Here is a 22713-nt window from a genome sequence, read left to right on the forward strand (position 1 = left end):
CATCCTAGAGGTTGTTTCAGGATTTGATAAAATTCAGTAGATGAAGAGCCACTCCTTGAAAATTCCATTGTTGAAGCTTTATTATTATTATTTTCTGGTCTAATAGTATAATTGTCATTACCCATAGCTGTTTATCATCTGAGGATCAAAACTGGTACCTTAAAGAACGCCGGCACTGATGCGAACGTATGGGCTCGTATCCATGGAGACAAGGGTGACACTGGCAAGATAGAACTCAAGCGATCAGGGATCATGGAGACATTATTTGAACCAGACCAAACTGACTACTTTACAGTATCGGCTAATGATATTGGAAAGGTATGGACGATCAATACTTGTCAAACTCATTAATAATTCGTGAGGAAAACACAACAGAAATCACGACTGTGAAGAGTGTTGTAAATCTGATACAAAACTGTGTTCATTTGCATAAACTTTAAGTTGGATTTTCTTGGCCAAATTCACTTTAATTTTGAAAATTTTAGTGAAACACAAAGGAACTAACCTAGAGGTTTGACAAGTAATCTACAGTATTCGTGTCCGTGTTGTATCCAATATACAAACTCTCGGCTACGCCTCGAGTTTGTATATCTGATACAACATGGCCACTCATACTGTATATATTTTTATATGTACTGTATATATGTTTCCGCGGGAAACAGTGTTTTTTTGAGGCGAATCCAAACGCAGCACTTAACTCACATGTAAACTTTTTACGAAAGAAAAAGTTTTGTACAACCCGGAGAAAGGCTATCGTCCTTATCGTCATTAATCGTCATCATCAATCATCTTCATCAGTCATCATCTTCATTATTATCATTATCATTCTTGTCACCATCAACAGTAATAAGTAACCATCAACATCATTATCAATATCAGTCGTTATCATTTTCGTCATCGTCATCATCATCATCATCATATCATCATCATCATCCGGCTTCATGAATATCATTATTTATTTTTATCATTACTTTGTAGGTGCAAGCGATTTGTGTTGGCCATGATGGAGGCAATAAACCAGGAACACGTTGGTACCTGGAGGAGATCCTGCTCAACAGTCCACATCAAGGAGAGCATTACATCTTCCCTTGTCGTGCATGGATTCCTGATGTTGATGGGACTAAAGCTGAAGTACAACTTGTACCACAACCACCACGTAAGATAACACCTTATGTAGATTATGAAGCTATTTACTTAAAGTGCTACTACGACGAAAATCGCTCAAACTTGGATTCAGCTGAAACTTCCTAAGAATACTCTTTAAAGGTCCAATAATCACTGTATGAAGTGTTTTCTCGATATTCAGGACGAAAGTATGATATTTTTACGATTATTTTTTGGAGTCTGTGACGTCATACACTCAACATCGAACATCGCTCCATACATTTCTTTGTAGTTTATGATCAAAATATCAGTAGTAAAGGGAGAAAGAAATACCCAAACACCCCAAAATATAAATTATAGTCACAAGTAATGTGAAATAAGCACATTAGCCACCCTTTTGGCTTCATAGGAATAAAATAAATTAAGGATTTATATACAAAGAAATGTATGGAGCGATGTTCGATGTTGAGTGTATGACGTCACAGACTCCAAAAAGTAATCGTAAAAATATCATACTTTCGTCCTGAATATCGAGAAAACACTTCATACAGTGATTATTGGACCTTTAAAGAGTATTTTTAGGAAGTTTCAGCTGAATCCAAGTTTGAGCGATTTTCGTCGTAGTAGCACTTTAAGTGGACTTCCTGTGGAATGTAATGAGCTTTGCACCATCACGTGATGGCAGCAATGACAGGAGGCAGGAACAGTAGGACGTTTGCATGATGGCGTCATTGACCTCTACTACCAGACTCCCTTGCACACTTTCTTTCGTTCAGTTAATTAGCACCAATTGTCTCACTATTCCCATGAGGGAATACAAATTTAGATAAGAAAGAAAATTCGCGAAGCATCTTGGTAGTGGGAGTCAAATGACGCCATCATGCAAACGTCCTATTGAATCTTGTCAAATATGGGATACGCGAGAAAGAATTCAGTTTCCCAGACTTTGTTGTTGTTTCCTCTGTCATGGCTGCCTTCACGTGATGGTGCAAAGCCTCAAAGGATATTCTGAAGTAGGACGCACAACACAAAGGTACAATAGACCTAATCCACTGTTTTCCCATTTCAGACCACGTGTCGTTCCCCAAGAGTATCATTTCTTTGTTTAACGGTTGCACATGAAAAGACACATAAATATGAATATAACTCAAACAAAGAATCTTATTTTCGAGAGAATGACACGTGGTCTGAAATGGGCAAAACATTACGTCGAAGTGGATTTGATCCATAAATAGGACTGAGATCAGGTAATGGAACACCAGAGCGCTTGAATAACCGCATAGTCTCTTCCTTGCTTTACATAAGCTACATAAGTCTCACGATCTTTCCTTACTAAACAATCCAAGTAAATCGTATTGTTTCGTATTGTTTTATTATGTTTCAGTTCAAAACTACAGTATTACACTAAAGACTGGTCAGCGAAAGAACGCCGGTACCGACTCCAACGTGTACATGCAGATCTTTGGTGATCGAGGCGATACAGGAGTAGTGGAGCTGCGACAGGTCTGTGAACCAACTGGCCAGCTACAGAAAGGAAGCCAGTTTCAGTTCAATATGCACACGACTGATGTTGGAAATGTAAGTCATTTAGATAAGTGAATAATGAGGTTTTGGCGGGACTGTCCGTGTTGAAGGGCAATGCCCTTACATGTGACGTCAAAGCAGCTTAATTTGGAGGGCAAAACAAAAGAATTTCAATCTCATGAGAATTGGAAACCTATTGTTTATGTCCTCCAAATAGACCCTTTTCGAGTTCCAAATTACCGCCGTGTTTCTTGATTACAGACTCATTTGCTCAGGCTAATCCTCGTATCAGTGTCTAATTACTCGCAAATACCAACGGTAAAGTAAAGAATGCACAAGTTCAACAATACGAACACTTTGAAACTTGACGGACCTTGACTGGAACACGTGAATATTCTTCACAAAATCGAGGCTAAGCCTGAGTAAATGAGTCTGTAATCGAGAAACACAGCGGTAATTTGGAACTCGAAAAGGGTCTATTGAGCTGAACGAACGAACGAATGAATAAGCGCACGAAGGTAGGAAGGAAGGAAAGAAGGGCGATAAAGGATAATATTTTAGTTGTATTCAACATTATTTATACTATTTCATATATTTCGTTTCAGGTCGAGAAGATCCGTATTGGTCATGACGGTCAGGGGCTTGGTACGGGTTGGTTTTTAGCGGAGGTTGTTATAATGGTACTCGATGAATGCTGGGTCTTTCCCTGCAACCGTTGGCTGGCAGATTACGAAGACGATGGCAAGACAGAAAGAGATCTGTATCCTGGTATTGCGTGTTTATATTTTTAATAAGGTTTAGTTACTAATTGGCAAGTGTTACGGACACCATTATAGGCCCTTGCAGCACGTCAGAATGCAGCTCAATTTGGGGGACATAACAATAGGTTTCCGATTCTCATGAGATTGAAATTCTTTTATTTTTTCTTCTAAATTGAGCTTCTTTGACATCAAATATCGCAAGGGGTTTATTAACTGATTAGCCTCCTTCTGCAAAACGTAAAACGATATTTTCCAATAGACCTCTTCGGCTTGGGGTGTCATCCCTTGAGAAAAAGATTCTTTGTTTGAGCTGTATCCATATTCATTTCTCTTCTCATATGCAACCGAGCGCAAACATTAAACAATGAAAGGATACTCTAGGAAATGACATGTGGTCTGAAATGGGAAAATATTACGTCAGAGCCGAAGTGGTCTATTCGATCAGTGAGTTAGCCGTGCCCTGATTTTGATCAGCACAGAGGTTGTTCCAGTGTATCAATAAAACTTACAGATTTTGTTATTTTTTCCATATCGTTATTTTGTTTAAGCATGCAAATATTCCCAGTTATCTAATTTATTTTTCTGATCATTCTTTCCTTTATGTTTTCCAGAGAGAAAGACCTATGCACACGAACCTGATCTTCAAGATCTGATCGAATACTTACAGACAGATGACATTAATCTCATAGTAAACTCGGCATTTTATCTCCAACACTTGTGTTACAACGACGAGGCTGTAAAGGCTAAAATAAGGTATTGAGGGGATTGGTTTAGGAAAGGAAAGGAAAGGAAAGGAAAGGAATGGAATGGAATGGAATGGAATGGAATGGAATGGAAGACGAATTGAAATAGATCTACAATATATATTGCAATATTTGACAAGACTTGAGATGGTGCTCATGCAGAGCTATCCTTGTGTGCGTTAATAGTTAACTGCCTATCAGCTAAATACTTGATATTCTTTTGTAGAGAGCTTGGTGGGATCCCTGTGCTTGTTCGTCTTCTTGATCATGAAGTGTATGCAGTACATCGGGCAGCGGCATCCTGTCTTAGAAATGTCTCGTACAGTAAAGACAGAGATGAGAACAAGGTGACGATCTTGACTGAGATAAAAGAATAAAAAGAGAAGGACAGTCAAACAAACAGATAGACGAAAAGAAAGATAGACGGACAGACAGACAAACATTAAGACGGACGGACACACAGACAGACAGCTAAAAAACGCACCCGCACATAAAGACAGACAGACAGACCGACCGACACAGACAGACAGACATTTATTCATGTTTTTAATATGCATTTCTCGTAGCTGGCAATTGCTGAATGTTATGGGATCGAGGCCTTGATCAGACTTCTACAAAAAACACCTAAAGACGAGGTAAGAACAGCTTTTTATGCAAAAATCCTTTTACATTTGCTAATCTTATTTATTTTTATCGTTAGTTTATTCTTATATATATATTCTAGTAACATATTCCCTTGCACATGATTATTAGAGTGGACTGCGTTTCGTAGCGAGACGTGATGTTATCGTGTTCCGTTCGGCCAGGACTACAGTTCGTGTACCATTAGTAAAATCAAATGAAAAGGAGGTATTGTAACGCAACTCAACGTACCGGTCACGCAAGTAACGCTCTTCTATCAAACCACAAATAGCACTTTTCCATATTTATTTGGCCAATAAAATAAAACGATAAAGAGGTTTTGTAACGCAACTCAAGGTATCGGTCACGCAAGTAACACTCTTCTATCAAACCACAAATAGCACTTTTCCACATTTTTTCGGCCGATAAAATAAAATGATAAAGAGGTTTCGTAACGCAACACAAGGTATCGGTCACGCAAGTAACGCCCTTTTTTCGAAATACATCTAGAATTTTTCACATTTTCTCGGGAATACACAAGTAACACAATCTACGCGAACAAATGTATCGTACTTTGATATGAGCAAAGTTTCTTTTCATATGATGCTTGGTTTTTGGTAACACATATCATCATGTCAGTAATCGTCTGAGGTATCGCAACTCCGAATATCGGTCACGCAATTCTCCTTTTTTTATGCTAATTTCTCCAGACATAAATGTTATTTTTCGTATTTTCTAACGAATACGCTCGTAACACAATTTACGCGAACAAAATCCAATTCGTACTCCATTTTTTTTGAACAATATCGGTCCCCACCCCCTCCCCCCGAAGTAACGTTTTTGATTGGGCATCTTCTCATTGTCAGTCATAAAGGATTTTGGCGGTATTTTCTGAGTGAAACTAGGATCTATACAAATGCAAAGAAAATAACCATGTAAGAGCTGATTTGTAGGTCACCATTTTTTTGAGACGGGATAAAAGAAGGTTGAAAAAAATAAATAACACGAGGTTTCCTTTGTCTATTTTAGGTGAAGGAGTTAGTACTGGGTGTCCTGTGGAATCTTAGTTCCTGTGAGGTAGGTACAAACTTCATATGAGGAATATTTTATGCGCTTACCATTTTGGGGTAGAGTCAAGGGCTGGTTTGGGGACAATAATTATTCGCTTTTATATTTAATATAGCTTTTATTATTATTATTATTATTATTATTATTATTATTATTATTATTATTATTATTATTATTATTATCGTGCTATTTATGCTCAATTTTTTAAATTTTTTTTAATATTATCTATTTAGTATCAACATTTGAAATTTTTACAAATAATCTACACTTTGATTAGTTCTTAACAAATTATTATCTTGTAAATATTTATTTCTTATTGTCAATAAAGATTATTAATTTAAAAAATATTGTTATTATTATTATTAATATTATTATTATTATCATTATTATTATTATTATTATTATTATCATTATTAACACATTTATTTCATTTTCGATTTTTAACAGATACTCAAGATGCGTATTATTCACTACTGTCTTATCATATTAATCAAACTCATTATCATCCCATATTCTGGTTGGGACGAAGAGGTATTCCAGAGCGGTAAACCCATCCCTGCTGTCAAATGGACCACAGTCTTCAGAAACGCTAGCGGTATTTTAAGGAATCTTTCTTCAGCTGGAGTAGATGCAAGAAAAGAAATGCGTGCTTGTGAAGGACTTGTGGACTCTCTGGTGTGGATCATTTATGCCCCAGTAGCAAAAACGGACGTGGACAATAAGGTACCTAGCATAAACTCTCTAACTTTCTAACTTTAGGGATGCGTAGAAAATGGGAACGGTTAGACTTTTTAAGCCCTACCAAATTACGGCTGGTTGAAAGATTTCAATTTATACCACAAGCCTTAATGTGTAAGGTCAAATTAATGGTCCAAAATGAAGACCCGATTTTAAATACACCCTTTTCTCTCAGAGACCTTTCTGAGATGCTCAATAATGAATGCCAATTGCGACTATTTCCTTACAAATACATTGAGAAGCATACACGTAAAGATACAGTACGTTCAATTCAGTGATCGAATTGACTTTCGTTTCAGAGATGCTTGAGGACAAAATCCAGGATTTCACTCACAGAGGTAGTGGGTCCGCATAACCCCACCCCTCCCCTCTAAATCACGTTATTTAATCATCCCTAATGCTCACTAAGTCTATTCGTACATGTGATATTTTCTTCCAATATTTAGTCCATAGAGAATTCGGTTTGCACTCTTCGTAACTTGTCCTACCGCCTTGAGGACGAAATAGACAGGGAACGCTACGAAGACGCCCCACCACCCCCTCCCCCCTCAGAAATACAGAAATCTTCGCAGCCTGGCTGTATCGCTGCATGTGGGACTAAAAAAAGCAAACAAGTCAAAGAACCTGAAGAAAGCCGACGCCCTGCGAAGGGTGTGGAGTTGCTATGGCAACCGGAGATTGTCAAGCCTTATCTGTCAATCATGGCGGAAGCTTCCAATCCTGACACGATAGAGGGCGTGGCAGGTGCACTACATAACTTGATGGCCTGCAATTGGAAGGTAAAGAATATAGACATTTTTGGTACTTAGCTGGTAGCTCTCATTTTTACGAACTTTGAATATATTCGTCTCAGAGTTCTATAATATTAATGAGTATAAATGTTAAATCACCCTGCTTAATTTGATACCTCCCACCCCCCTCAGTTTTAATGGCAACAGCTGGTGCCTCCCCCAGGGTTCTCATTGATTACAGTGTCCTTGAGGCTACTAAAAAGTGTATCATTCTTGAATAAAGGTTTTCATTATCACCCCCCCCCCCCCCTCTCCCCGAAAATCCACATAGCCCCCAAACCCATAAATCACGATTTGTCGGATCGTAATAGCTTTCTCCGTATTCGTGAAAAAAAGATTAATTCATTTTGAACTCCACGAATTTAAGAATGAATGGAGAAATAGAAAACGCGTGCGCATGCTGTGTGTAGGTATAAAGCACGCGGGAATTTGCAGAACGCAAGAGAATTTAATTTCTTTCACAGGGGGGGTGGGGGGGGCACTTATTTTCCATCGTTATTTTATTTACCGCTGTACATAATATGGGTAAGCTTGAACCCGCGTCACGGTTCCAGTTGCTTGGCGGGTTAAAGCTCATCATTTTATGTACAACGGCAAATAATATAACAATGGAAGATAAGTGTCCCCCTCTGCCCCCTGTTTTTCTTTCATAAAAAGCAAATCAGAATAACCGTTATTTTGGATACGAATGGCGAAATAGAAATTGCGCTCCCATCCATTCATAGCAGGTATTTTATTATATCTGATTCTGTCTTTTTCTCTCTGTAGTGGGCGATCATCATAAGATCAGCCGTACGAAAAGATAAAGGCCTTCCAATCATGGTGGAACTACTTAGAGTTGAACACGATCCCGTGGTACGAGCCACCGCCACGTGTTTGAGGAACCTTGCTATAGACCCAAGGAATAAAGAACTAATAGGTAAGACACCAATGTAGCTTAGTTACTTGTACATCGCAGTCTCTCACGTCTGCATGAGGTCTCTGGGTGAATTGCCCTATTTCACTATGACGTCACATCAAAACAATCTATTGTTTAAACGCAAAGGATCATGGTCGTCGGAGGGGGTCAAATCAGCACAAATTCCCAAAAAATTGTTCTAAAACCTGTATCAATCCACGAAGAGAAGTAGAATAGCCAGCAAACGCTCAGAATATTATATAATATTATATCTGAAAACCAGGCCATTTTAGATTAAACTGTTTCACTAGGAGCAAATTCTGTTGAATTTTCTATTGGATTTGGCGATTCTATCCCCCACATAAACAAGCAGAGACGTCGTAGTGAATTAGGGCAATTCCTGGACTCTGCATCTCTTGTGAGTAGAGTTTGTTGAGCCTCTCCCTTGTAAAGGTCCCTTTTCTCATTCGGTAAATACCGCTGTCTCTAATGACTGATGACTCATCTACACAGGCTTTGCCTCGTTTGAGAACAATTTTTGTTGTTGCGAAAATCAACTGTAATGTAAAGAATGTTTAAGTTGAACAATACCAATGTTTTGAAATTTCACGGGCTTTTAATGGTGTCTTTGAATAGATGACTTATAAACGAGGTAAGCCTGTGCAAATGAGTCTGTAGTCTTCCAATAAAGCGGTATGCTTCGAATGCGAAACTGTAAGTAAGCTGTGCCCTAATGCAGTTTTAGGCGGTTTTTCATTGACATTGTTTTCTTTATTGTATTGCAGCAAAGTTCGCAATGAAAGATCTCGTTCGTCGATTACCTGATCCTAAGAATGAAGACGAGATCCAGTACGACAGCACCACGGTTGGACCTTTATTATGTGCTATTCATCAAGTCATTAATAACAGTCTGCCTAATGGAAAGTATGTCAAATCAATCATTATACTTAGCTTTTTATTTATTTATTGTTTTCTTAACAGTTATCAATACTTACTTAATAGTCCCCTTCACAATTCCTGGCGCCATCTTGAAAGGTAGCCGTGCCTTTGCATCGAAGCGAGACGAACGGGGAGCTTGCAATGATAGAGACCTTTTTTAACACCTTGGACAATTATTCACATGTCTCTATCATTGCAAACTCACCGTTCGTCTCGCTCCAATGCACAGGCACGGCTACCTTTCAAGATGGCGCAGGGAACTGCAAAAAGGACTATTGATAAAGTGCATACAAATACATATAGTATCTTTCAAAAACCTTGGAAGAAATTGTCAAAATTTGCACAAATAGATCTCTTCGGCTTGGGGTAATGTTTTCCAATTCCAGACCACGTGTCATTCCCTTGAGAATAAGATTCTTTGTTTGAGCTGTATCCATATTCATGTGTCTTCTCATGTGCAACCGAGCGCAAACCTTAAACAAAGAAATGATACTCTAGGGAATGACATGCGGTCTGAAATGGGAAAACATTACGTCAGAGCCGAGGAGGTCTATTATCAAGTTTGGTAGACCTCAGTAGACCGTAGGCCTACAAAACTTGGGTTAACTTTTTCACGGATGTATGGTATGCGATCTACTACTTAAAAAGTCATTTAGACGGAGCCTAACGTAAGGTTAGGGTTGTAGGTTAGGGTTGAGAGTGAATGTTAAGGAGGAATGGTGCAGAGATAGGAAGGATAGAGATACGAGAAAAGAGGAATTGAAATATAAAGACATTTGTATTCTGATTTATTCCAGGCACTGTCGTGACAAAGATGGTTTTAGGAGAATTGTTGCAATTGCCAAAAGCAAAGATAAATATCCTGAAAAGGTCGTGAAGACTGCAAACCAGGTAGGTTTGAAACGCGAAAGTCCCAGGGCGAGCACACGCGTCTTGCGCAAATTCTTCCCGCCAAATCTACAGAAACGCATTTGAAATGAAATTGAAATTAAATTAAAAATGCATTTGATATTTTTTTAATTCGATATTTGCGCACTATAAATTAATTTTCTATCGATCTTCTAGAAACCCCTCCAGCATAAGTCGTGGGGAATTTTTTGTTTGTTTGTTTGTTGTTGTTGTTGTTGTTTTTGTTTGTCTTTTTTTGTGTGCAAACTCGACATGGAACAACAATTGAATCAAATAGATATTGCGCACGCGCGTGCTGTGTGCCGTTATAAAGCATTCGGGTATTGGAAGAACATTAGAGAAGTGTTAGGAGAGGCACGGCTGGTAGCGGTAGAATTGAAGAAACAGAAAATGCGACGCGTGCTGTGTGCAGCTATAAAGCACGCGGAAGAATAAGAAGTGTTAGGAGAAGGACGACGCGAAGTGAAAAAAAAAATTTAAGTGAAGTCCATGCTTTGGTCTAATCTCTGATTTGATTCTTAGGTGCTTATGGCGCTGTGGGCTTTTACTGCATTAAGAAATTCCATAAAGAAAGAAGGCTGGGAACTAAACAAGGAGATAACTGATGAATTCGGACTAACTCCGGCCGCTCCTCGTGCTTTCGACGACGTATCACTGCCAAGAAATTCCCAACGAAGGAAAAACCGAATACCCGAGACAGTACGAGCAGACGAATCGTCTCTACCCGAACCACATCTTCAAACAGACTCTCCCCGAAGAATAACCGAAGATGGTTACGAAGCTGATGATGATAAGAATCGTAACCGACCTGCACCGAAAGGGTCACAAGAAGAGATAGAAATGCAGGACCTTCAAGGAAGCCGATCCCCGCCTGCTTATGAGAGTGATACAGGGAGAGAAGAGCCACCCTATGCATCGGTGGATAAGAGTAAAAAAATGAAAGTTAAGGGAGGTTCTAACAGCGATTCTTGGGTTTGAAAATTTGGTTGAAAATAGCCAGCTTTATAACTCGCTTTGCCATCGTGGAAAAATTCTATATATCGGCATGACGGATATGACGGAAGACACTCGATTTTAATGCAAAAAACAAAACAAAAAAATCCCTGCTGTTTGAACTCTTAAAAAGCAGAATGAATCGTTAAAAGTGCGGCGAATTTCAAAGTGTGCCCTAAAAAAAGTAAAAATTGGACTAAAGTAAGTATTCAAAAGTGTCTAATTTTCGAAGCCTAAAATTCTTGGAAAACAATCTCTATGAGAATAGGTATGCTGTGTCGGTTTTCACTTTTCTTAGGTTTCTTTACATGAAGCAAATTTTTTTGGATTTCTCCGGGACGAGTTTAGAACACTAAAGAGTTATTCAATGCATAAGTTGGTTGGTCAGTAGCCCTCTACTTATGAGTGTTTCCAGTAGAAATGTTTCTGTCGTCCTTACATTTTTGTTGTGGATTGCTTTCATCTCTAAAACAGACCTTTTTAAGCAAATTTCTCTTCTTCTAGAAACTAAGGACTAATTGTTTTTTTTATTATTATTAAAGTAAATAAGATTCGGGACATGTATGGCTACCGACGGTTAATATATCGGCTAGAATGTGACTTAAAACACTACTGGGGTCCTCGGGTTTATTGATCTTGAGCTAGGTTTGATCAACAATTTCTGATTGGTCGACTGTTCAGAAATGAGACTAATAGACCCAATCACTGTTTTGAATTTCAGATCACGTGTCATTCTCTTGACAATAAGATTGTTTGGGTTGTATCGATATTCATGTGCCTTCTCATGAGCTACCGTTAAACAAAGAAATGATACTCTAGGGAATGACACATGGTCTTGGGAATAAGATTATTTGTTTGGGTTGTATCGATATTCATGTGTCTTCTCATGAGCTACCGTTAAACAAAGAAATGATACTCTAGGGAATGACACGTGGTCTTGAGAATAAGATTCTTTGTTTGAGTTGATCCATATTCATGTGTCTTCTCATGTTTAACTGTTAAACAAAGAAATGCTACTCTAGGGAATGACACATGGTCTTGAAAATAAGATTCTTTGTTAGAGTTGTATCCATATTCATGTGTCTTCTCATGTGCAACTGTTAAACAAAGAAATGATACTCTAGGGAATGACACGTGGTCTGGTTTCCCATGGTTTCCTATTGTACCGAAGCGAAAGAGGAGGATGGGATTTCCGATAATAGACAATAAAGTGTGTTTAATTTGACTAACTAATCAATCATAGTTGTTTCATAAACACCAAAAGTGTAGATAAGTCGTTTTCTAATTTTTCCAAAACAAAGTTTGCATAAATAGCCATAAGATTTAAGAGAATATTAAATGGTAATTTTTGAATTATTTTATTATTATGATCATGTTTACGTCTTAGATATTATTTGTTTGGGCTTACAGCAGAATGGGTGGCTTAACCGAATCCGTACCTTGTGTTTTAACTCAATCCCAAGGGCTTGGAGCCCAGGCTAGATCCCTGCTTGTCAACTGTGTTGATGTCTTGTGCTTACAAGCTTACTATTATTAATCAAGCAGGTTACTGAGGAACAAAGGTGTGGAACTCGCTGTAAGTTGTTATTGATGGTTTTCACGGCGGCCATGTTGGAGGAACTTAACAAAAGAATTGTCAATGAATTCTTTTGTTATATCCTCCAACATGGCCGCCGTGTCTTTTGTTATTTAATTCTCTTAGGAATGGTTGAAAACCATCAATTGCTCTTGTTTAACGCTCGCTCACGATAACCCAATATTACCCACTTTTTTCCCCCACATCTCCCCCATTCCTATTCCCATTCCATCCCATTACTATTCCATTCTATTACTTGAACTGCTTGTATCTGATTTAGAATTTTCTGATTCATATACGAGCAGTTCAAGTATTATTATGAACCCTGACTTCATTTATAGTACTATTCCTCTTATTCCATTCCATTCTATAGGACATAAATAAAAGAGCTATTTTTGTTATGAAAGTGAAAATGGGCCATAAGTACATTTTGTACCCTTAGCAGCAGTAAGGGGGACTCGCGGTGGATGTCGAAGATTTACGGGTTTTACGGGCGGTTTGAGGAATGGTCCGGCACGGGAAATACCCGTGTCTCGTTATTTGTTGCTGCTATGTTGGGAATATTTGTCTTATATATGCATGAATGTAAAAAGTTCACCAATGACTTCTGTATGATTTGTCTAAGACCCAAGGTTAACATACCCAAGCCCAAGGGTTTCTGGTGTTGTGGTAAGAAAATGCAAATAGAAGACGACACGTCAGCGCAGTGTTACGAATGTGGTAAGAATATTCGTAATGCCGTACCAAATGCTACCAGAGAGCAGTATTACGCCAATGGAGGTCGTAAGAAAACACCTTATAAGAGAATAAAATACTTTAGGGACTGGATGAGTCATATCCAAGGTTATCGACCGGTATATTTAAACAACGAAGTAAGGAAGAAAATCATAGACCACTTAGAAGAGCCAACCCCACAAAGTCTACGGAAAACGCTGAAAAAATTAAAGCTAGGGAAATATTACAAAGCTATCCCCTATCTTTTGTCTGAGATTACCGGTAGGCGTATTCCTCATGTCCCAGATATGCAAAGGGCCGAGTGGTTATTCTGTCGGTTGGATAAGGATATTCCTTATTACCCTGACGTAATTTATGAAATATTTTACAAAATAGACCCCAACCACACGCTGTTAGAATGGATTCCGAGAAGATGAAATATGCAGCCGAAATCCACCTACGCTCTTTTCAAAGCAGATGTCTACTGAGCGAGCTTTCTTTGCAGCTCCTCTTTTGCCTCCTGGTAGATCTTCTTGCGAGATTCCTCGGAAAGATCTTTTACGATGGTTTTTTTATTACCCGACTTTAACTCTCCGTATTTCTTTTCCTCCGCGAGGATCAAAGAAAACTCCACGTCGTCTATGCGGCGGTCCCGCAGAGCTTGGGAGACTAAGTCGGCGATGGTGTTAGCCTTTGCTCTTGCTAGGGCTATGTGCGTATCGTGCTTGGATATCTTACCGGATAATTGCTTCATGATACCTGTTGTAACAGCGGAAACGATGCCGCAGGCGGCTCCGACGCTGGCCAAAGGAACGCCAACGACTATTCCAGGTCCGGTGAGTGAGGTAGCAACGCCGGTGCCTGTTAACGCCACGGACATGGAGCCCGAAGTTATCGCAATCTTATGCAGCGCGCTTCGGGCTCTAGCATACTTTTTCCTAACCTCCTCGTAGTGTTTTGTTTGCCCCTCTAAGTAAGCCAGGATTAAATTTGCTTTATTAAGCCTGAAGTTCTCCGCGTTTAATTCGTTAGGTTCCTTAGGTAAATCGGGATAAAGTGGAGGTGCCGATGGTATAACATCCATTATATACTAATGTACGACGCTTTTGGGAATGACATAGAGGAGCAGCCACATCACGACAACAGGGATTACTGGAATTGGAGAGCCTTTAGGAAGATGTTTCCGCATGCAGACCCTAGTAAGTTCGAAAGAAGGCCCGATGGTATTTACTATAACGGCTCCAGAATGTACAGCAATGAGGATTTGAAACCTACGCTGGTCGATCAGATAGACAATCAACTGAAGAATTCTGGTTATATCGAACATAAGCCCGTGCAAGGTTGGTCAAAGGAATTATTGCTGGGTACCAGTACTTATCCGATACCCGCGGTTCCATTTGATGAACATCCAAGCTTGGGCCTAACGCTGAATATGCGGATCTCTAACAACCATTCCTTTCCGTTAAAGGTGCGAGATATCTTCAAAGAAGTTCCCATTGTTCATACCATCGCTAAGGAATCTCATGAATGGTTAAGTGGTCCTAACATGCGTTATTGGCCGCAGCAACTAAACTTTGCGGTTTGGTGTGCCACTAGCGGCTGCGGTGTAAGTGCAAACTTGATGAAGAATTAAATATTTATGTTTCATTTTCACTTCACGGTTAGAAGAATACTGCATGAGATGGGTGTTACTACATTACCAGGAGATGCTGCGTTCTATCCAAGAGATAACAAATACGACGTTCCAGCCTATAACAGGCTTTGTAAGGAGTTCGGTGTTGTAGGGAAGGATTTTAGATGTACTGCCGGTGCTAACAATGGTTTGGGACATATTTGGGCTTATTGGGGGATTGGTGGACACGAGCTAAGTGATAAGGAAGTTCATGCATTGAATCTACGATGGAACACTGGGTATCATAAAGAAACTCACGACAGTAGCACCTTCTTTGAACCAAATGCTAAGACCACTAAGGAAGTTAGAGACGGACCTCTGTTCAAAGACGAGGGTGGTAAGTATGCAGGGGCCAATCCACTGATTATTAAGATTACCAACGACGAGAAAACGAAGCAATATTTTAATTTCATACCCCCCAGAAGGTAAAGGACTAACCAAAGCCGGCCTTGCCCGTTTGAACCGCAGCATAGAAGCTTACGTGTATTCTATCCTTGGAGCCCAAGTAAATACCCGATCAAGCATAGTGGGGAATACGGGCGCCGCAGAAGAGACGCGAGCCGAAGCCTTGATCTTATTCGAAAGTTCGATCTTGGAGGGCGACATAAGCAAGGGCGTACAGCGTTACCAACTAGCTATACAAAATTCTAAGGCGAGGTTGGACTATGCAGTAGCCCCGGGTTGTTGGTTAATGCCCAGTAATTTATCTATAAATACTGGCTCTGTAGTAGGATACGACAACAAACTTCAACGAGCTACTAAGGATATGAAGTTTGGGGTGAATGACGTGAACTCTGATACTACCAAGGGCATTCCTCACTTCGTAGAGAAGCCAAAAAAGTCGCATGAAACGAAGCTACCCGTAGTTAAGAAACCATCAAAGCATATTCCCGCAACCATACCTGAGGAATATGACCATAACTTACTAAAAGCCGGCTTAACAGTTGCAAGCATTGGTCTGAGCTATTATATATGGCGATGAACAACCCCTACGTAGCTGGAGTAGATTGTGTCTATACGACTTACACAGGCGAGAAAAAATACACCCAGGCATCTTGGGTTGATGTCACCGGAATGTCCGTGAATTTGAACTACTCGGGAAAGAAGCTGATAATATGCAGTATTTGCATTGGCACGAGCAGCCACGCCAACGTGGGCTTCAGGTTCCTGGATGACAACGGCATACTGCAGCCTATGCGTGCGAAGACGAACAACAGGGAGCCTACGCATTTCTCCGTAGAACCGCCAACGAATAGCTCCGAGAATTTATCGGTTTGGACTTTACACATGGTTGCTAACTGCCATGGAAAGGTAAAGCTGCAAATACGCGTAGACGATACGGGGAGCGTTTGCGTGAATAGCATGGAAAATCAAAGAGATACGGTTTATAACCATTTAACCATAAGCACTCTTACGGTGATAAGTCTTTAGAAGCAAACTATGTTTGCTGAAATATATGAATCCACATCAAAAGGAATCCCATTGCGTTTATTACTTAAGAGAGGCTGTCCGTAAATATCGACTATTGTCGGAAAAAATTTAAAAAATGAAAATTTTCTTTTCCTTACCAGAAGATTACATTAGTTGAACTGATTCTCAGAAAAAAATATAAAACTTGAAAAAAACAATTTTCTCGCCGAAAAATGACATTTTCGGTTTTCTCGCTTCCAGGCGGGTTTTCAAGGGTGAAAAGTACGCCTCGATATGAACTCTCTAAAAAGTTTCATTTCAACGCAAACTAAAAACCAATACAATATTTTGATAGAACACATAATAGTTGACATTCACATTATAAAATTATTACGATTAATATAAGATTGATTATTTAGTGAATTTTTGAATCTTTGACATTTTTTCAGTACAAAAAATACATCAAAATCAGGGCATCTTTTTAGCCATTTCTACATCGCCTATAGATTCAAAACTATATCTTGGTGAAAGAGCAATGTTTCGTCTACACGAAAATGCAATAATATTTTTGGGCTACTCATTTTTTTAAACACGAGAGCTCATAACGCAAGCTGCTCTGAGGTCAAATTTAGTGAAAAACTTCTGGTACTTTGGTCACGCAACTGGCATTGAATGAAAGCAAACTGGCGACAAAACGCAATCATGTCTATTTATATACATCGTTAATGATAAAGAAAGAAATAAAGAACATCTGAACGCTGTTTTTAGCTTTAAAAACACATACCTTAACCAGAATTTATGGAAATCTCGATGACTGCGCGTACGATGCTATGTACCGTCGAGAAGTTAGCCCGGGATTCAGCCCGGGATTCGCCAGCCGCCGATTCAATGAACGTAAACCAGTTTTAAATCCTTTTTTCCAATTAAACCTCTTCCCTAATTGTCCCAAAGTTGTTCAAAATACACCATTACATTCACCTCACTCAATAAATTGGTAATGCGATGATTCACGTTGGCTCTACATAATAGCGCCGGCGACACTTCGAAAAATTCACACTTGCTGCAGAATTTGGAGACAAATTCTAAGTTTAATAACTTCGCCAATTGTTATCGTCTGGCCTTTAAACTTCACAAACCGGTGAACCTCATGTTCTAAAACCCATTGCAAAAAAATTTCCAGCTCGTAAGTATTTTAGTGTTCCTCTTTTCGAGACGTCTTTTCGGTGATTTTCGCGCCAAAATCACAATTTCGAACCTTAATAACATTTACGCTTTTTACTCTAGAGTCACGAAACTTCTGCAGCATAAGTCCTGTTTACTACTTAACCCATTGCAATGCTTTTTGTGTTCCTTTAATCCGTTAAAGCCATCCAAAATTTGGAAGAAATCCCTTCGTGCGTGACCCCATCGCCGACCCGGGCACTTCGAAAAATTCACACTTGCTGCAGAATTTCGAGACAAATTCTAAGTTTAATAACTTCGCCAATTGTTATCGTCTGGCCTTTAAACTTCATAAACCGGTGAACCTCATGTTCTAAAACCCATTGCAAAAAAATTTCCAGCTCGTAAGTATTTTATCTGGACTAAACCACGAAAACCCAGGGTCATATAGAGAATTATTTCAAACTCTTGAAGTTTGATGACTTCGGGGGGAAAAAAAGGTTAAGAGTGGACGAATTTATTAAGCAGCAATATGACTTCCTTGATAGTCGGCTTGTTGGATTCGCAGAAGAATTTCGGACAACAAAGAAGGCTAATAAGAAGCAATTAAAACGAAAAAAGAAGGAGTACGATAGCGGTTCCATCCTCAATGAATCATACGAAATGGCGCAAGAGGAATGGTGCAAGCCAACAAAGACCGTCCACAAAAAGACTGGGACGTACCAAAATGCTCCAAAGCAGAGTATGCCGCCAACACCAGAAAAACAGGTTCAGGCTAAAGAAGGTGCTAACACAACGAACGGATTCAACTTATTCGCTGGAAGCATTAATTCTAGAATGCAAAAGAAATACAAGAATAATCAAAATCTGATAAGAAAAGCATGTGCGAGGGAATGGAAGCAATTATCTCTTGAAGACCGAGAAGTTTGGAGAGAAAAAGCCAAAGCGTTAAATAGTTCTCGTTCGTGCGACGAACAACCAAGATCCACTGAGAAGCACGAGAAAAGGAAACAAGTGAAACGAAAATGGAAAAATAAAGAGAATAAGAAGGCAGAACGAGAAAAGATGCCAATGGAATGTAAAACAGAGTGTGGAAGGAATTCGCAATTTGCAAATTCTTCCTCGATATCATCAGCTTCTATAACCTGTCCTAGGTCCAATTATGGTTACGAAGGTCTTCAAAATTTTGGTAACAGTTGCTGGCTCAATTCCCTTTTACAATGTATCTGTGAACTGAACCTTTCACAAAACATCGAAGACGATACCTACAATTTCAACAGCAGCAATGTGGGACGAGAAGCCGCCACAACGTTACGAAAAATGAAAGTCCGTTCAAGACCACTTGATGTGCATAAGGGTTTATACAACCAATTTTTAAGGAGGCACAAGTGGGGTACGGGGCAACAAGATGCAGAGGAAGGACTTGTGCTGCTAATGAACGACCTCAAAGAATCTTGTACTGGGCGAGGAAGTTTGGCGTGCCAGCGTGCAAGCTCGGTACTTTCCACATTCAAAAAATGCCTCGACTGTGACTCGGAATGTCATATTCAAGATGAAGCAATGCATTCTTTCTCACTTACCATTCCAGATGCAAAGGAGACGGTTCACAAGGAATTGCGATTACAAAACATATATGATCAATTCTTTGAAGCTGAAATTCTAGGAAAGCAAGAGTGTCAAGTTCGATGCGATACTTGTAAAAGAGAAACAGACCACCTGAAATACAGCAATATCGCATTAGCCCCAGAAGTATTAACCCTGACGTTGAAGAGGTATACTGGTGGACAGACAAAGAAATCGGAAAGGGTTCGAATAGACAGAACAATACAATTAAGATCTAGGTATATCACAACGTCTGTGGAAGAATCAAAAACAGAGCGTTATCATTTGAAAGCAGTGGTCTTGCATGTGGGTGAGCATCTGCAGACAGGTCATTACAAGGCACTTTTAGGCCTAGATGCGGACGATAAGTTAGTAGAAGTGGATGACGATCAAGTCAGAGAATTGAAGCCAGGTTATTTGTCCAGTAAACTGGTAGAAACAAGCTGCTATATATTGTTTTATGAGAGGGATGCGCAGGTGGAGGAATGTTCTTCTTTGTCGGGCGTGGACGCTAATTTGTCCGGACAAAACACCCATCATGACTTTCAAGAGGAAACACTAAATGGTTGTGAAAAAGCGCTTACCTGTGAAGCAAAGCTAAAGCGATGCATGAACATAGATGGTAGAGATGAAATGTTTGCTGAAATTGCTGGAATTAAAATCTTTGGAAAAGACCTTAAAACTCTGGAGTACCCCCAAACTGACCACAGTTATTCCTTAGTGTCACCGACAGGATACGTCAACGATAACATACTCAGTGCATCCTTGTCTTTAATTGCAAAAGAAGCAAAGGAAGTTGGCCTAACAGTAAAGATGTTTGATACCAATCTGAATGCGCAACTTCACGGGATTCAAAGCAGTCGCGACATGACACCTGAAGAAAAAGGCATCGCCTTGATAAAGCTAACAACCCGAATGAAAAGTTGCAAGGAAGGATTGGTGAATTATTTTGTACTACCGCAACTAGTTGATGGCTGTCACTGGACTTTGACTATTGTTAAGGATAAAACTCAGCTCTTACGGGAAATTGTGTTCTACGACCCTTTAGGTCAGAGAACAGTAGACGCAAATTTCTGTAAACTATTATCCTTATACATAGATTATGGTCAAGTGTTTTACAGCAAACCAGTGATTTCCGATACATACAGAGAAATTTCAATAACTACTGAGAAGGATTTTCCAACACAGGTAGATCGCTGTAGTTGTGCTGTGTATTGCATGGTATACGCAAGGGTGGTGACGTCTCTGTTGACCTTCGGTGCAAGGGAAGTAGACACAACAAGGGCAAGGACAGAAATAGCAAAAGGCCTTTTGAATGGTGAGATTGACTGGTCATTCCTCAAACTGGAGCCGCGAGAGGATCTTGGCATTGTGGTGCACCCCCCAAAGCGTCTGTTCTTGCTGCCTAAGGAGCAACTTAACCTAAAATGTGTTGCAACTGGTAAAGGAAAATTGGAGTATAAATGGTATGACTTAAGTAGTGGATTTCAGCTGTCAGGAAGCCGAAGTGACGAGCAAAGCTATTCAGAAATCGTTAATGGCCCAGGAGGTAACATGCAGCTTTACTGCCAAGTGACAGACTCAAGCGGTAATATTTCATTTACCGACATCGTCGAGACGACAGTATTGGCCGACTTTGTAACTCTTAACAATGTCCATTCTGGTTGCAAAGCAAGTCTAATGGCCAGGGCTAAGAAATACTGGATGATGAAGAGAAACCTTTCCAGCAAAGAGGAAATGCAGGAAGAAGATGTTAACAAAAACGAAGTTTGGGAGAAGGTCAGTTCAATAAAAGACTATCTTCTTGATATTGTTTGTACAAAGGAAACCAGCAGAAACAATCACAACCAATACAGACGACACCAGTATTTTATTTCGAAAGGAAAAAAGAAAGCTTTTTTGAAGGAATGTACAGACAACATTGGGCAGACTTATTTTGGTGAAGAAACAGTTGAAGCCATTCGAAATGCAGTAGGAGAGATATTTGGCCAAAATTTATACGAAGAAGGGACGTCAGATTTTGAAAGACCGGAATTCCCCAAAATCTTGGGCTTTCAATATCTTTATTTGGTGTTGGGCACCGAGGCTATAATAAAACTGATTATGGAAAAGGAGAAATGTAGTTACCAGATCGCTAACAAATTGGCGTGTCAGTGACTGGACAGACGACAATGAGCGATATGCATTCCTCCCAAGCGGGTTTTACACAATTAATGTACAATTTTGTGCAAATATGAAAATATACAACTATACTATTATTATTATTAATATATAGAGTGCAAACAATATAACAGTGAAACTTTAGTAATACTAAATAGCACGATTTCATGTCAATCCCATTGTTTGCTATTGTTTAATTAGCACTATTTTGTACTATTTGGGGCAATGAATAAGCCTGAAGCGAGATGACGTTTTACCCCTGTCTCTAGACCATAATCCTTTTCACACTGCTTTTGATCTTTAATTATGACTATTGTTCCTGTATTCTCTAAGGAATCAAAAATTTTAATATGAAAGAATTTTAAAAACTATTATGGTGCAGAGTTGGGGGTACTAGAACGTCATCTCACTTCAGGCTTATTAGTGTTTCACGGATTGATTGTTTGCACCCTACTAGCTATGTATGAGATTTATAACGGCTTCGCATGCAGCCTCTGCACAGTAGATACAACGAGCATATGACTTCCAACTACAACTGAAACGATTCTAAGTAATTCGTTTTACTACGAAAACAAAATGAAGCTACTTGAATTCTGCAGCAAGTGTGAATTTTTCGAAGTGCCCGGGTCGGCGATGGGGTCACGCACGAAGGGATTTCTTCCAAATTTTGGATGGCTTTAACGGATTAAAGGAACACAAAAAGCATTGCAATGGGTTAAGTAGTAAACAGGACTTATGCTGCAGAAGTTTCGTGACTCTAGAGTAAAAAGCGTAAATGTTATTAAGGTTCGAAATTGTGATTTTGGCGCGAAAATCACCGAAAAGACGTCTCGAAAAGAGGAACACTAAAATACTTACGAGCTGGAAATTTTTTTGCAATGGGTTTTAGAACATGAGGTTCACCGGTTTGTGAAGTTTAAAGGCCAGACGATAACAATTGGCGAAGTTATTAAACTTAGAATTTGTCTCCAAATTCTGCAGCAAGTGTGAATTTTTCGAAGTGTCGCCGGCGCTATTATGTAGAGCCAACGTGAATCATCGCATTACCAATTTATTGAGTGAGGTGAATGTAATGGTGTATTTTGAACAACTTTGGGACAATTAGGGAAGAGGTTTAATTGGAAAAAAGGATTTAAAACTGGTTTACGTTCATTGAATCGGCGGCTGGCGAATCCCGGGCTGAATCCCGGGCTAACTTCTCGACGGTATGCTATGTTGTTGTCGCCATTATCGGCTCTGCATTATTAAAGTACAAAGTTGACCAAAGTTTGCTTTTAATTTCCACGGCCGGTGAGTCTTCCTCAGTTCTATTATACATCCTGAACCCAT

General features: G+C 39.5%; 1 protein-coding gene across 3 annotated transcripts in view; it reads left to right on the forward strand.

Moving 5' to 3' along the window:
* LOC116290008 (lipoxygenase homology domain-containing protein 1) overlaps nt 1–12445 on the forward strand; it is a 44564-nt gene extending 32119 nt beyond the window's left edge. For all 3 annotated transcript variants that reach the window (XM_089039888.1, XM_089039887.1, XM_089039889.1), the window contains 14 exons: nt 128–318; nt 979–1156; nt 2489–2682; nt 3234–3396; nt 4001–4142; nt 4359–4479; nt 4699–4767; nt 5783–5830; nt 6269–6544; nt 7006–7338; nt 8119–8269; nt 9034–9172; nt 9985–10078; nt 10619–12445. In XM_089039888.1, coding sequence (XP_088896014.1) covers nt 128–318; nt 979–1156; nt 2489–2682; nt 3234–3396; nt 4001–4142; nt 4359–4479; nt 4699–4767; nt 5783–5830; nt 6269–6544; nt 7006–7338; nt 8119–8269; nt 9034–9172; nt 9985–10078; nt 10619–11074 — 2555 coding nt within the window. In that variant the 3' untranslated portion in view covers nt 11075–12445. The remainder of the gene's footprint in view (nt 1–127; nt 319–978; nt 1157–2488; nt 2683–3233; nt 3397–4000; nt 4143–4358; nt 4480–4698; nt 4768–5782; nt 5831–6268; nt 6545–7005; nt 7339–8118; nt 8270–9033; nt 9173–9984; nt 10079–10618) is intronic.
* Nucleotides 12446–22713: the final 10268 nt, after the last annotated feature.

Source organism: Actinia tenebrosa, unplaced genomic scaffold (assembly GCF_029948245.1).
Source record: "Actinia tenebrosa isolate PJP-AT-01 unplaced genomic scaffold, QUT_ActTen_1.0 PGA_scaffold7__59_contigs__length_16204524, whole genome shotgun sequence".
NCBI lineage: Eukaryota > Metazoa > Cnidaria > Anthozoa > Actiniaria > Actiniidae > Actinia > Actinia tenebrosa.